The sequence below is a fragment of the Hippocampus comes genome, unplaced genomic scaffold, assembly GCF_001891065.2.
Source record: "Hippocampus comes isolate QL1 unplaced genomic scaffold, H_comes_QL1_v1.1 scaffold78, whole genome shotgun sequence".
Taxonomy (NCBI): Eukaryota; Metazoa; Chordata; class Actinopteri; order Syngnathiformes; family Syngnathidae; genus Hippocampus; species Hippocampus comes.
This window is the reverse complement of record NW_017805798.1, coordinates 2,553,978-2,569,886: the sequence shown is the minus strand read 5'-3', so window position 1 is coordinate 2,569,886 and position 15,909 is coordinate 2,553,978. Positions and strand designations below refer to the sequence as shown.

At 42.7% G+C, this 15,909-nt stretch overlaps 2 protein-coding genes across 3 annotated transcripts; one reads left to right on the top strand and one right to left on the bottom strand.

Moving 5' to 3' along the window:
* Positions 1 to 419: 419 nt before the first annotated feature.
* On the bottom strand, positions 420 to 13,221 carry abhd17b (abhydrolase domain containing 17B, depalmitoylase). 2 transcript variants are annotated; one of them, XM_019885549.1, is made up of 4 exons: positions 12,496 to 13,221; positions 9,445 to 9,935; positions 3,836 to 4,015; positions 420 to 2,460 (listed from the first exon to the last, which is right to left on the bottom strand). In XM_019885549.1, the coding sequence occupies exons 2-4, from the start codon at positions 9,909 to 9,911 to the stop codon at positions 2,241 to 2,243; spliced, it is 867 nt and encodes a 288-aa protein (XP_019741108.1). In that variant the 5' UTR covers positions 9,912 to 9,935; positions 12,496 to 13,221; the 3' UTR covers positions 420 to 2,240. The 2 variants fall into 2 exon arrangements, with proteins under 2 accessions (XP_019741108.1, XP_019741109.1); XM_019885550.1 differs by having other exon boundaries at positions 9,445 to 9,912.
* Positions 13,222 to 13,331: 110 nt separating this feature from the next.
* Positions 13,332 to 15,893, top strand: cunh9orf85 (chromosome unknown C9orf85 homolog). The gene is made up of 4 exons (XM_019885551.1): positions 13,332 to 13,528; positions 13,660 to 13,766; positions 14,292 to 14,405; positions 15,025 to 15,893. The coding sequence occupies exons 1-4, from the start codon at positions 13,427 to 13,429 to the stop codon at positions 15,200 to 15,202; spliced, it is 501 nt and encodes a 166-aa protein (XP_019741110.1). The 5' UTR covers positions 13,332 to 13,426; the 3' UTR covers positions 15,203 to 15,893.
* The last annotated feature ends 16 nt before the right edge of the window (positions 15,894 to 15,909 follow it).

Genomic DNA, 15,909 nt, shown 5'->3' with positions numbered 1-15,909 from the left:
CACTCGTGAATCGTAAAGGTTTTGGATGTTAATGCTTACCATCAACTACAATGTGAGAATTTAAGGACAGGGATGTAGCTAGTCATTTGGAAGACCAAGTGAAACTCAGTCTTGGCAGCTTCCACATCCATGTCTTGTCGTGACAAAGGTTTTTTTTTTTAACCTATCCTGTTAAAACTCACCTATTTGCAGTTTCTAATGAAGGGAGTCTAAGAGCTTCGTTTTCACAAAAGCAGTCATTTGCCACCATCTTGTGGCATCTAAAGAGAATTGCAGTACAGTATAATTATTTTCCGTGGTGAATGGTCAATTACTCATAGGGTGGTTGGCGGCTGTATTGCATTCCTTTTATTTGACTGGACAAAATAAGGCTTATGCAACATTCAAATTAATAAAATAAAAGTCAGCACAAACAAGAGTTCTTCTAAATGACCATTTTATTTTCACTAGCCACATCTGATTTAGTAAAGTTAATATTGTTATTACAGTTTGAGTCCCATTTGTATCGAAATATGCGGTAGAAAAAACAGAATCAGAAATGCCAATAGTGCCGAGCAGTAGAAAACAATGAGGGCTGTAACTTGATCTGACAGGTGTCACATAAAGTATAAATGTAGAATAACAGAGATGATGGCAATTTGGTTTTAGAAGGAACAAAAAGTACAGGCGTAATATGATGTCCTATTTACAAAGCGCACAAAATAAAGAGCACTCTTACTAAGACAGAAATGAACGGTGGTCTTGTAAAAGAAATCACCCAGGACCCGATAAGACGCCGAATCCTGAATCAGTCGATGTGAAGAGTTCTACTAGCACCCATATCTTGAACATGATCCAGCGTCAGACATGACTTCAGGCTTGTAGGCCAAAAAATAACAACGAAGAAATGGCATTGCGTGAAAGGTGACATTTGCTAATCTCAGCTCTGATAGTGAATGGAGTCATTAGTGCATTGAAATAGCTTGTTTGGCCTTGTTCAGCGATAAAAGGGTAAGTAAACCATCAACAATGGAACCAGAAATGGCAAGCAGGCAAGAGCGTGAAAGTAAAGCACAAAAAGGGTCCCTGGAACGCCGAGCTATGGCATAATTTATTGTCGATGTACATGCATGGCGAGTTAGTAGGTGTGGTGTTCATTCAATCTCTATTCAGATATTCTAAGGAAAACAAAACCTCTTCATTTTTAATCTTCCTGAACAGGAAATAAATAGACTCCAGGCACCACTAAAGGCCTAAGGGGGCGTTAGTGGTATACGTCTTCGGCATATTAAAAAAGACAAACTAAATCTGTTATAGTTACAGTATATCAGTAAATACAAGCGATATATTTAATATGATCTATCGATATGGATCCTTTAACATCCTAAAAACAAAAAGAGGAACACTTTCAGAATCAGCAGTCTTCTTGACATGTTCTTCTAAAAAGACACAAGATTTCTGCATAGTGATGCTAATCTGAGAGTTACATTGCACGCTAAACTTCCCCCCCAAAAAAAAAACAAAAAACAAAAAAAAAAAACTCAGATCAGAGGAGGCAACGTCATCAAGTGTGGAGATGATCTCTGAGAGTCTGTCTCTTTGTGATATATTCTACTAAACACTTGGAAACACAGACCGACACAGGAGTTTGTCCCACACAGTTCTTCAGTGACAGTTGATATGTGCAAATATCATGTATAATGTACTGCAACAGTAATAATAATAATACAAAAAATACTAATAATTCAACATCAGCTGGATTGGAGAGCACAGTCCAGTTTGGATTGAGGCTGTTAGAAACAATGACATGATCCTTGTGGCCTGGTCGGAGGTTTCCATTAATAAGTGAGGAACGCGTCCTTTGTAAAAGGCAGCAAAAATGTCACATACACACTTGTACACGGGCTCTTCTTTACAAGTATGTCGTTTACTCTCTTGCATTCGCATACTGTAGCAATGTGCAATTGTGCAGCGTGTTTAAAAAAAAACAAATAAAAAACAAAAAACGGCTAAAGACAAAAGCTAAAACAATAAGGTTTTAGTTTGTGTATTGTTCAAGGTTCACAGTTGCAGTGGAGTGGACGGGACTGAACTGGAGCTCCAAGTAGCACAGGTGGTACATCATCATTCTACCACCAACACGTCCACAGAGGCAAACAATGCTTGCGTCTTAGCAAAAAAAAAAAAAAAAATTGCCATGAAAATAATTAAGAACAGAACCAAAACAACCATCAATATTATCTCGACAGCTTTTCCATCTTCTACAAGTTGACCAACTCGTGCGCGATAAACTGCTTGAGTCTCTCCAGGTACTGTCCGTAGAGTTCGACGTCATTGTGTCCCGCCCCTTCTACCCACAGTGGCTCCACGGGGCGCTGGCAGCGCTCGTACAGCGCCAGGCCGTGGGAAAAGTCGATGACTTCGTCGTCCGTGCCGTGGATCACCAGAACCGGCGAGGTTACCTTTGAAATCTTGTCAATGCTATGGAGAGAGTATGAAAGACACACAATTATAAAGCGCAGCCGCGACAATTCAACAAGTCATGGAGGGTTTGACGAAGAGGAAAAAAAAAAACCTCTGTGAAAGTTTGATAAAGACTAGCTGATAAATCTGTCATTATAAAAATAAATCTAGTGGTGACTTCTACTCAGTACTGTGTGCTTTATGAATTGAATTTCACGGTTTGGGGAATGCTGTGGACTACAACTGAAAGGCTGTTTGCGTTTCTTGTTTGACACAACATCCTGCTGCAATGTCGTCACTCTATTTACAGAGCTCATGCTGCTACCAGCTGATATAAGCTGATCAGCCAACAGCTACACACCCACTAACCAAATCAGGGTGTCGTCCACCGATCAAAGTCCACGTGTACCAAACCAGACCGTCGTGAAAACGGAGCTAGTCATTAGCGCTACCTACAAGCACCACCTTTTCCTAAAAGAGGAAAAAGGAAGTGTCTTGGACAATGCATAGCCACTGAATAACTGCAGCACGTGCTATACTAAAGCGGAAGCCAGAACAGTGGCATCTCAACTGACAAGTTTCCCCCGACTTAAGAGTTTTTCAAGATTTGAGTCATCGCTTGGACAATGTTTTTGTCGTGAGTCGAAAGCAAAAAATTGAGTTCCGAACACGTGCCAGCCAACTTCACAATAAGCAGCAAAGGGGTGAAGAATGATTGCTTCAAGATGTTTTTTTTTTTTTTTTTTGCATTCCCATTTGAAGTCGACTGTAAAACTATACCTAAAAGAATGAAAATTACATGTTCTGTATTTAACCACACCACATAACTTACGAAAGTCTGCTAGTGTAATGCTGGCACACAGTGCAAAACACGATAGACGGGCTAACAAAACTAGGGTCAATGTCACGAGTTATAACCCTTCAACAAGGAATATTTGAACAACTGTGCAGCAACACATTCTACAGGCATTCTACACCACTCACAGGCATATCTTCTTCATCCATTGAGAAGAACGACTCATTCACTTATCTGGTGGTCAAACCACACACCAGATGGCGCAGCACATCGGGGGCCATTGAGGCATGAAATGATGCATCGTATTTTATTTTTAATTCTATTTATTTGTTATTACTAGAATTTTTATCAACTAAAATACTGAAGAGTGCTATTTAATTTTCCTGATCAAAAAAATAATAATTCATGAGTGCTTTTTATGAGGCTGGAACAGATTATTGTCCTTTTCATTCATTTCAATGGGCAAAGATGATTTGAGATACAATAGTTTAGAGTTAAAAACAATGTTACAGACCAAATTTAATTCATAACTCAAAGCACCACTGTATTTTAGAGTTGCCACCCCGCCTCCCCCATCACATCCATCAGTGAACTCACTTGGGAAAGGCGTCGAAGCAGTAAGTCTTCTTGGTGTCGGGGAAGGCCACCCTCATGCCGGAGGTGAGCGGAGAGTGCAGGATCACTGCGGCACTCTCGTAGCGAGAGGCAAGGTCCACAGAAGGCACTGTGCCAATACTTTGGCCATACACAATGACGTTTTCTGGACGGATGCCGTACCTGCGAAAGGAGACACGTTTGGGTAAATCGTGTTTGCTCTGCCACACACGCTGGTGGCTCTCCAAATTGGCCATCTGATATAAAAACAAACAGCTTGGTGGGCAGGTGGGGGTTGCTGTATTTTGGAAGCAGCTTTGCATGTTGATTTAAGCAGGGAAGAGGAAGGCACAGGGCACTCTTGTTTCTAATTGCAGTCCTCCAATTAAACGAAGGTTAGAAATATACATTCAGTAAGACATAAATGCTGCTCCATGAGCCACCACACACACACACACACACACACACACACACACACACACACACACACACCGAAGGCCAAATAACTTACTCGTGACTCACCTATTGCCGCCTCCTAAATCAAGCACACAATCATGCAATGACGCTGAGGTACTTTTGTATCACTGACTCAGCGGGGTGAAATATCAAAAGAAGAGCAGATAGAGCTGACGAGAGAACACTAATGTTGGAAAAAATGAAAGTGATGGGGAGGGTAAAACAAAGGCAACAGAAGACATTCCCCAGCAGATTATCGCGAATGTGACGCACTCTCGTGAGAGTCAGCTGACTACCCGAAACCCTGGCTCCAAGCTCTGCTATTTCCCATGGTTAACGACGCACTGCTTTTGCGGTTTGTGGAATTTGAGAAAATGCTCTCGAGAAAATACTGACTACCGAAAGTAAAACAAAGACCAAAACTGCTTGTACCCAACTCGGCACTGCTGACATCACAGGCCAGATGTTCCGAGCTCATCACAAAGAACGCATGAACAACTGATATGACTCACATTTACAGCAAGCGCTAAAGTGGATGGTGACAAGTTGAAAGCGCGCGCGCACACACACACGCACAGGTGTGCGTGTGCGTGAATATCTTGAAAAAAGCATGATGTTTGTCTAAAAAATAAATGCGCGTGGCCACAAACGCACATGAAACAACTCACAAGCAGAACTTTATATTTACAAAAGGTGAGTCACGAAGAATACACACGCAAAATCAAAAAAAACGTGAAAATCACAGATGGATTTGTGGCTCTGAAAAACATGAAATAGCAGATGTGTTTAACGGATGTGAAAAATCGCACCTGTGTTTGTGCGAACAACTTCGAAACAAATCTCTCCCCTTGAGTTGCAGCACGAGTCAGACACGAGTGGAGCACCCTGATCCGCCGTCAGCGTCAACCAATTGGCAGCATAAGACTGTATGTATAATACACAGATGACTCATTTTTCAAAATATTGTACGACATTTGCAAAAGGTGAAACGTACAAGTCGTCCATTTCAGCAAAACAGTCGAAGTCTCCTTTTTTTTTTTTTAACATTTAAAATGTCAGCTTAAATTTGACATTGCTTGAAGAGGAACCTGATCCTTCCGCTCGCTTGCACTTAGACCGTGCTGTGCCTTTTCCTTTTACCCAGGCTGGCTTGTATTACACAGTTCACTTTTAAAAGATGTTTACATCGCTGAACATTGTTACGGGACATGTTTTAATATTACATCATAAATAATAAATGACTGCTGCTACCTGCGAGCTGCACTCACTGCAGTAATTTCGTTGTTTTAATGGTCATAAATATCCCACTATTTCCTCAAAGATGATTAAAATTCAGGTTATATGGCGCCCGTTCCTGGTCATGGCCAAAGGTCACCGTGAAGGATAGTAAACACACAATATGGAGATTGCTGGTTGATGGTCAATTCATGCTCCTGTCAGGAGGCCTTTAAATGGATCGCTTTGTGCACCACAGTTGCCCGCTTTGCCGTAACAGCACGCCAGCATTAGAAATTCTGAAAGAGTGTTGACCCTTGGACTCATGATGTTTTCCTTAAGCCACGAGCGACATGATTCTCTCCAGTTTCTCTCTTGTTTATAATAAATGTTTTGTCATTGTGCGATAAGAGTATATTATCTTGTGCTTATCAGGGGGTTTGCCAGTTTCACTCACTGCATAAACCCTCCCCACATAGATCTCACAAACAAGTCCATGTGACAATACTGTCGGACGGTCCTGCCTAATTATCAGGTGACAGGATGCATTATGTCCTTTTGAACCAACGACGTCATTGAATCAAATGAGGAAGCAACGAGCACACGTCGAAACACAACAGATCAAACAAGATGCCTTCCGTCTTGGTTTGAGAGCATCTAGGAAAAGCAGCTGCGCTTGTGGGAAGTTGGCAGCACAGCACACAAGCCTACAATTTGCTGTGGAGGGAGTCGAGGCTTGAGTAGACCTTGCCGTACCATAGTCAGCCATGCGACCATGGTTACAGCCCTCCCCCCCACAGCCCCTCATCAGTTTTGTCTTGAGGCACAAATCCAATCTTTTATACCTCACATCCTCCCTTGTTCCTCGATTCTTGGCTCTTGAATGCCTGCTGTCTTTTTTTTCCCCCCCAGGAGTGGAAAACAACCCAGAGAGAGCAAGTATAGCAATAAATGATACTTTTAGGACATCCGGAACATATGCACAGACGCATTTCTCAGATTAAAGTGCCATTTGTTCTGCCGATGGATCAAGACAGACAAACGTTTTACGATTATGCGCTGGTGGGCAAATACATGCGTTTGTTTACCAATTTGTTGTAGGACCATGATGACAACAATTAAGCTACATGTAAGAAAGTCTGCTGGGGGACCGCGATCCCTGCAGTAGACCATTGGTTCTCCACTGTTGTCATACAGCGACGTGCATTTTGCCGATTGTAGCTAAATTGAAACCAGCTAACAGACATCAAGAACAATTAATGAAACATACTGTTTTAAAATAACCTTAAAAATGCATTTGTATATCAGATTTTAACGATATGTTCAAAATGCCTTATCAAGAAACCATTTATGAACATGACAATTGCAAATCAAAGAAAAAATATTCTTAACATTGACGTCTGGAAACAAGAAACGTCATATGTACGGACCGCTGGAACCTGTCTGGCATTCACCAGTTGAGAACCACTGCTGGAGACATTTTAGTCTTTAAGGACAAGCGGGTCCTATGGCAAGCAAACAGCCAATTGGAAAGAGTGGAATTTGACATCTATATGCCGATGGACCAGAAAGTGAGTTGCTCTTGTTTGTTTTTCTCGACCACAGAGTAAGAAGGCCTGGGTCTGAATGCTCATTGGAAATCAGTTGCTAGGCTACCACTGAATATTAGACTGGCAGGTTTGACTGCTGGCCCGCCTCCATCACGGAGGGCAAGGAAAATGATACCATTCAGCCGAGAAAAACACACACACACACCCACACACACACCCACACACCCACACACACAGAGTAGAACATATGTCACACTTTACACATTGTACAGCATGATATAGTCAGTTTTAATCTTTAGTATGATAATTAGGGCTTTGCGTTTGCGTCTGATGACTCAACAACTGAACCACTCCCTGCTCAGGTGAAAGAAGCTCTTTGTCCAGCGGCTAACCAAACCACACGCAGGAGGAGATTGTGTGTGACGCAGGAGCAGTGGTTGCGCTTTGTATTCAAAGTAGATGGCATCGCTTTGTCCACACTCTGCCAAATGTTACACTTACTGACTGTGACAAAGTAACAGCACACACCTCGGGCAAAGTAAGTAAAAGAGAAGGGGAACTTGACAGAACAGAATGTGGTGGCTTCAAAGGGCGGTGTCAGACAGGACCACTGTGTGGGGGGCGGGTTCGGTCTTGAGTTTGTGATGCATTTCCTTTTGAGCTAACAAAGAGATGTGCAACAGGGATGATGGCTAGGCCACGCACTGACACATTCTTGATTCAGTCAGCAGGATCGCACAAAGTGGGACGTTTGACAGCGGACGCTCGCTTCTCATCGTTGCGCTCCAACAAGCGTTTCATACATATACATCACACTGAGATGTAGGTCATGTGTAAAATATCCCCCACTGACACTGACGTCCACACGACTGGCAGAGGACGAGACCTGGCTGGCTGTTAAAAAGTACGCAGGGTGGCGTCAATATTATGCCTTTGCTGGATTGTGGGTAATTGGCAAAGGCGGCTGGAAGCTACGGTACTGGCAGAGAGAAACTATCCCAGAAAACCGAACCTTAAATGTATAACACTAAACATATTTACGGTGTCACTGACAAAACATAATGAAAACAGAGTATTCTTTGATAGAAAAGTTGAATTAATTATCTGATTATGAATCTATTATTTTGTGGACGAGAGTGGTGGTCGGAGTCGCTAGCTTCGGCTATTCTGATCGCCGCTAGCCTTAAAAATATGAAATATTTCTAGCAGTGGGATCTCAGGATTGGCGGCAAGGAACGAGGACGGACACATGCCGTGAAGCTCTATCTTGGTCGGCGAAATCTTACGTACGTCCAGGAATGCACGGAGAACTGTGCTAAGCGGAACTTTTTCAGCATGGACGTTGGATTATTCAACACGCACCAACATCACAATTTACAACACTGACGTCAGTGCATATCGGTGACGCCATAGAGTATTGTACTTCAGCTCGACATTTCATCACATTTAGTGTCGACTACCAAAAAAAAAATAATAATAATAATAATCTGATGTCATTCAAATGCTACAATGTGCTACTTTTCTTAGCCACGGTCCTACACTGCTTTCGCCTAACAGTGGCCTCCATTGTCCGAAGAGCCCAGACGTAAATGCAACGTAAATGAATTTGCAACTGGGAGACTGACAGCCTCACATCAACTTTCTAATGTTGCTGCAGGAAGCATTCCTAAACGTCTGATTTTCTTTTCACTGAAGAGGTCCATGTGACTGACACTGATAGGTCAATAACTTCCCTTTCATGAACACTAACAGAGGCTCAAATTCTTGCTCCAGATATTGTAGTCTGACCCAAATGGAAGATTTCGATGGACTCAACCAGAGTGTCATTATGCCGCGCATGTTATTGCTCACTTGCCAAGTTCTTTGTACATTCAAATGTATTGTGACTACTCCAACTTAAGCCACGCAGGAAACGCAAAGAACACACACTCATTCACAAAAACATTTGCCAACGGTCAGACAAATGTCAACGGAAAGAATCTTCTTGGCAGAGGTAACACAGAAGTGCACAACTCGGGTCTCATTCATCTTTTTTGGTTGAAGCTGCTGTTGGCCGTTTGTCTTATAGCAGGAAACGCGTAGAACATTATACCATTTCCCGTTGCTCCTCCAAATAAACAATGGGGCGCAAAAGTGGTTGACGCACGGGTCGCACATCAGATTTAAAGAAAGAAGGAAAACGAGCGACGCAATAAAACGGTGTGTTTCATCATGCTTGACGACATCCCCGAAGAAGTCATGAACAAAAAAAAAAAACACAACGTTAACGATATCATCCCATGCGCATGTAGCTTCCTTCACTCTTAAGCATGCTCACACATGATGATGCAATGTCCATTCAGTGTCTGACATTCACTCCAACATGTGTCCGTCACTTTCAAGCCTCCTTACCGTGAGCGGAGTGCCTGCCAGGCGGCGTCCACATCAGCATACAGGTTCTTCTCGGAAGGTTTCCCAGAACTGGCGCCGTAACCAGAGTAGTCGTAGGAGAACACGTTGCAGTTGATCCGTGAACCCAGTCCGATGTAGAAGCTGCTCATCTGGCCCAAGTCCACCGCATTTCCGTGGGAGAACAACAGCGTGTAGCGGGCGCTGGGAGAGCAGCGGACGAACATGCACGCGATCCGGTTGCCCCGGGAGGTGCGCGTCATGAAGCACTCGATGGCTTCCTTCTCGCGGGACGAGTACTGCCAGTCGGCGCGCTCAGACAGGTGTAACGTCCACCGGCTGCCGCTCTCATCGCACATCAAGCTGTAGGTGGGCTCAGGGGGCAGGAAAGCCAGCTTGGCCGTTATCTTGCTGGGGCACGGCGGGCAGCAGAAGAGGCAACAAAGCTCGCTGAAGGATAAGTGGTTCATCCTTGAAAAGCAGGAAAGATTTGTCTGAGGAAAACACCATGCAAAGAAATCATTTCACTCTTTACTAATGACTCATTAAGAACAAGGTGTGTCAGAAAACTCCCGGGACTGACATCACAAAATATATATTTAAGTTTTCCCATTCAAAGTATTATCCCTGGAGTCGAACACCCTCTCAACCTTGTCTGTCATATCTGCATGCACTGATGAAAGGAATCTTTCGGGATCCTCCACAGCGTCTTGATGTCATCCACAACTTCAAAACGGGTCCGCCACAGCCGTGCATATTGATGGGGAAAACCGATAGTTTTGCCTTGAAATAACCAGTCCTGGAACTTTTCTTAAAGGCCTCTTTTACAAACTTGAAAAGAGAAACGTTTATGTTGTTTCACAAATTAAAAAAAAAAAAAAAAAAAAAAACTTCAAAATACCACAAGGAGCAAGAATTAACAGCACATTCCTCCATTTCTTTTGAACACCCCTGTTGAAATGGCAGAGTTTTCGTTCGGCTTCTGTGGTTGAACAAAACGTCTACTTTGGGTGAGGGGAAACTTGCTTTGGTCTACTCGTTAAGTAGAAGTTTGGACTGTGGGGAGAAAATGATATTTGGGCATTAGGAGATGCAAGGTTCTCTCGAAGCAGGTCGATAGGGACACAGCCCCATCTGTAAATAGCGCAGCTTCCCTGTCTGCCTCAAGGTTTTACAAGCACTCAGGCATCAGTCAGCTGGCACCTGGGCCCCACCTAAGGCTGCCTTTTGACTTATGTGATGCTCCTGAGAAGCAGAGGTGCCTGCAGTTAAGATTAACGCTGCACTTTGTCAAAATCTGGGTGGTGGAAATGCTTCATTCGCTTCCGGGAAGGCGGCGTACATTGCACACGTCATTTCCAATGTAGGCTTAAAGGGCCCCTTTGTAATGACACTCTGCGTGATGTATTTAACATAAATGTCATTGGTTTGGCAACTGTGTCATTGTCCTGATGCGTAATGGAAATTTTGAGATGACTTCCCACTATGCCAACCCTAAACCTGGTCCCTTCATCAGATGGGTATTATGATGTTTGTGATGAAACTGAGAACTCACCACATCCCACCGTACTCTTGCCGAACTTGTGCAAGTACTATTTTACTGTCCTTTTGTGGATTTGGCGTCAGTGCAATTCAGAGTGTGGGGTTCTTTCTGCTTCTGTGCTTTACTGAATGTGTCAGATAGGAGAGAAAGGCTTTCTGAAGCATTTGCCACATGCCTTCGGGCCAATGCTTGTCCCACAAACATGTGAGCGCCCCCCCCCACCCCCCACCACCACCACCACCACCATTTTTGAAAGCGGCCATCAAATGCAAAACTACTTCAACTGGCTAGAACATTAGGTGTAGAGCCACATCAACCTACTGTCTTCAGAGATGTAAAGATGGCATTTTATTTAGAGAAACATATTTAACCATAAGTTTGTTATTTTGGTTGCAGTTTGCAGTGATGTAAGAATGAGTTGATTAGATCCTATTTATTTGTGCCATTAGTGGGGATGCACTGCAATAAAAATTGTTGGGTGAAACTGAAAACCACAAATGAAACCAAGGGCAAACACCTTAACGCCTAAATATATACAGCATACTCGTCAAACCTGAAAGAACAAGACGAAGGTTTTTCTCTTGAAAAAAATATTAAAATTGGAAAACGCTTAAGGAGAGTTGCGCAGTTAAGGCATGTCTTGTGAAAACACCAAACCACCTAAGCAACACTTTGATATGGTGTCAGTCTCTCTCTTCCTCCCTTGCCTGCCACCACGCATTCATGTTCAATAGTCTCTGATGGTGTTGTGCAGCATTTCCCTAACCTGTTCGGATTAAGACCACCATTGAGTACTCAAATATAAATACAGTACTGAAATTGTAAGTACTCAGTCTATAAAACAGACTATTAGTGCATCCCTCGTGTGTGGTGTGATGTATTGATGATCTTGAGTATCTAAAACTGGTTAATATGATTAAAAATTGGTTAAGTGTGTGTGACCTGTATTTAAAGTGTTTTTGTTGTGGTGCCAATTATCACCAGAAAAATGATCACTTTACATTGATGAGGTCTTGATAGCTCCAGCAGACAGAGGTATCAGATTAGAATTGGTAATGAACCGGAGTCTATTGACTCAAACTTGAATGGAGGGTTTGGATGGGTGACGAGTGCCTGCATTTTAATTACAGAGAGGTAGTCGGCTTTTATTTTAATTTAACAGAACCTCATTAATGTCCCCTGCTCTGGTCTAGTGAAGGTGCAGTGGCATCTCAAAGCAGCTAAACACATAGAAGGGGGAAGTTGTTAGTTTTCACATTTTAGTCAACCCTTAGTCCATCATCTCCCCGGCTAGTGGGCAAAAAAGCGAGCCCTGCTCGGTGGTGCATTGCCGGGGACTCTAAAATGGTGGGAAAGGCAGCAATGGGCGAGCTTACACTGATTCTAAACTGGTTGGTTGAGGTTGCAGTGACTCGTCAGTGGTGGTAATTAGCGATACACGCCTATATGTGTGTGCGAATGTATTTTTTTAAACAAAAACTGAAGATGAGAATGTCGGTCTGTGACATTACCTGGATGTCTGCTGTGTTTCCCTTCCAGTCTCCAGACGATACTCAAGCTTTGTTTTTTTTTTTTTTTTGTCGTCAAGCCAATTAATGTATCTTCTTTTTCTAGAAGACAGGAAGATGTGTAGATGTTATCCCAAACACGGAGTATCCCCACGGTGCTGTCGGTCGTCTTGTAGAAGGGCGATGCTGTATGGTAGAGTCACTGGCGTTCAAAAGGCTTCGTCCTCCACTTGAGGCAGCTTCCGTGGCGGCTCCTTTTCCTGCCTCCGCTCGGTTTCGTCCACATAGGATTCTGAACGTAACTTAACGAAGCCGATTAACATAAAAATCCACACGATTTGAAAGCGACATGTGTTACTACAAACAGTGGATGATATTTAAATTTATTGGCGGTTTGGCATCAGCCCGTGTTGAGTATTAACAAGCAGTTGACACCAGTATCACTTGACTCACGAGACATCGCCGCTCAGATTGCTATCTTGCCTCCGGGAGGATAAAGGGCGGTGATGGACAGCGTTGTGAGCCAATGGCAGCTGCACGATTATGTTTACTCCACCTATAGGACAGTTTGTAGGCGTTAAATAGGCGTACACGTCATCATTGAGTGGCGGTGACTGACGTTTCGATTGACGTTGACAAGAACCAATACTATTGGCGAAACTGCCGATACTACAAAGTGTCATATTTTGTCCGATGATTTATAGCTTTTTTTTTATGTTTGTCGTGAGTTATTTGTTACATTGAAATATTCTACAAAGAAAACACATGAAAGAAAAGACAAAGATCACTTTGAGCATTGCGCCAGTGGGTGGCGACAAATCTGCCCCATTCCTGTGGCGAGGGGAAACTACTTCCGGGTCAGGTTTTCCTTCTCGTGTAGCACGGTGGTAACATTATACCATGTGTGAACTAGTAACACCGAATTAATCTCATTATGAGTTCGCAGAGGGGTAACACGTCTCGTTCGCGAGGCCAGAAGTACCAAAACACCATCGCCTTCAAAAACGACAAATATGGAGCGAGTGTACAAGTAAAGGTAAGACTTGTTTACTAGACTATCGAGGGCAGCAATAGACTGTACTTGAATATGCATAGTACGATTTTTTTATTAGTCAGTAGCTTTGTGTAAATTGTAATCTATGTATCTTTAACATGCTGTGAACGTAGAAAGCAAATTCCAAGATCCACGATGGACTCTGTCAACACTGCAAGGATGTTCTTGAGTGGAAAGTCAAGTACAACAAATATAAATCTCTAACACAGCCCCGGAAATGGTAAGTGTAATGTAAATGTACAGAGGGGTTACCCTGTGATGACCCCAGGACCCACAAAATATGCTGTATCCCAGACTGATGACATCCAATCTTTGCTTTTAGCTGCTCTTGATTGAGTCAATTGTAACCACTGCAATAAACAGAGGAACAAAAATATAATTACAGGAAATGCTTTTATGAGAAACACTACTAGGCCAGAATTCTGGAACAATTTAGTAAAAGATGTACATACGATGGTAACTGAGCGTACCTTCTCGCCCCATGTGACTATGTATTCTTACTTCACTTTGCAAGCTTGTACAAATACTGTTCATAAATCCAGGCCAGAAATCTCAAACTATCAGATGAAAAACAGTAAGTATGGGGCTAACTGAATGTGTCTTGTGCCTCGTGACAACGTATTCCTATGACGTGTGCTGTTTATGACCTTAAAATGACCCAGACCCAGGACCTCTTACAATGCTAGATATAGTTTTTTGTTGTTGTTGTTGTTGTTACAAGAATATATACGTTTTCTTATTTCAGTGTCAAGTGTTCTCAGAAGACTGTGAAGGATGCTTATCATGTCATTTGTAAGCCCTGCTCTCTTCAGCTGGAAATATGCTGCAAATGTGGGAAAAAGGAGGACATTGTCATCCCGTAAGTACCCCTTGACGATTAAGAAATGCAGAGAACCTTTTACCTTGTTGTTTGATCTAAATATCAACCTATTTTCAGTCTAGAATCAAAGAAATACAGTATGTCTTAGTCGTGGACAACATCTTCAATGGACATTAGCAAAATTATGTTTTGAAATAAAATTAGTGCTGTGGTTTCATTTTAGGGGAATTTCTTCAAACAGGCCGGTTCAATTTGTTATACTCGTTGAGCAGTTAGTTTGAAAAGGCGAGTCAGAGTCGCCACTTTGAAGTTCACTTGATTTAACACTAGAGGGAGGCAAAAGGAAGTGCCAAAGCTGTCACTGTCATCACTGGAGTTAAACTGAAGGTCCAAGTGCCCAATCAATGCCTTTAACAGCCTTTAACGTCTCGTCTCACTGCCACCTGTCAAGCATTGAAGCACCATTCAGTAAATTATTATTATTATTATTATTGTTGGGGGGGGGGTAATCTCACCCTGTAATTGTCTCATTACACTGGTCAGCAGATTTTACCACTGTTTGGGAGCGCATACCATACACGTTACTTGTTGACAGGATGGCAGCTAAACACTGATGATGATAGTGATGATGGTAATGATTTCTCTGCCACTATTACAGAGTGAACTCTCATCTGGACCAAAAAGAAGAGGACACGGGTAGCAAAAACAAAGGCAAAAAGTGCACGAAGGACATAGAGAACTTGGACAGTGATGATGACTTTGATGATGATGATCATCATCATCATGAAAAGGAGGACTTCAGTGACCTTGAGGACAAAGAAGATGAAGATAGTTAATCAGTACCCGAAAATGACACAGAGCAAGTCGCCTTCACTTCCCGATGTGTCCCGGGTTTAAAAGGTGGAGACCTTATAAACCCTGTATTGAAGTTCAAACACAGCCATCAAATATTCACACCATCTTATCACGGCTCGCTTGCACAACACACCGGTTCTCATTTTTCTTACATTTGTTTTATGCTGTCGTTTGCGTTTTGGCAACGTTAGCGTGCCGCAGATCTAGCGCTCTTGATCGTTGATCATGTGTCATTGATGCAACTATCACAGGAGTTCATGCTTTTCCTTCCTCAAGGGCGAGTCACTGCGCTCACAAGACTAACTTAAATAGCATTTGATATCCCTCAGACAATGCTTTTGCCTGTTATGACAATGATCACATGTTGATCTGCATCAAAGTTGTTCAAATCCACGGGCCATCAACCGTTTTGAAACTGAGAGCTCCTTCTTTGCTTCTGATGAATGCAAAGGGTTACCAGTTTGATACACCCTTCTGAAATAATGCTCAAATGATCTTTCATGATGTTATGTTCAGACACTGATCCCGTTATCAATTTCTCACAATGACGTATCAAGGTCGGAAACAGATGGATATCAATAGGCAACATTTTATTTCCATGATGGTGACCCCTGTTCAACCCAGTGCTAATATTTGAGCCTATTTGTACTAAACCTTGGTTAAGTTACATAATTGGTTACTCATCCAC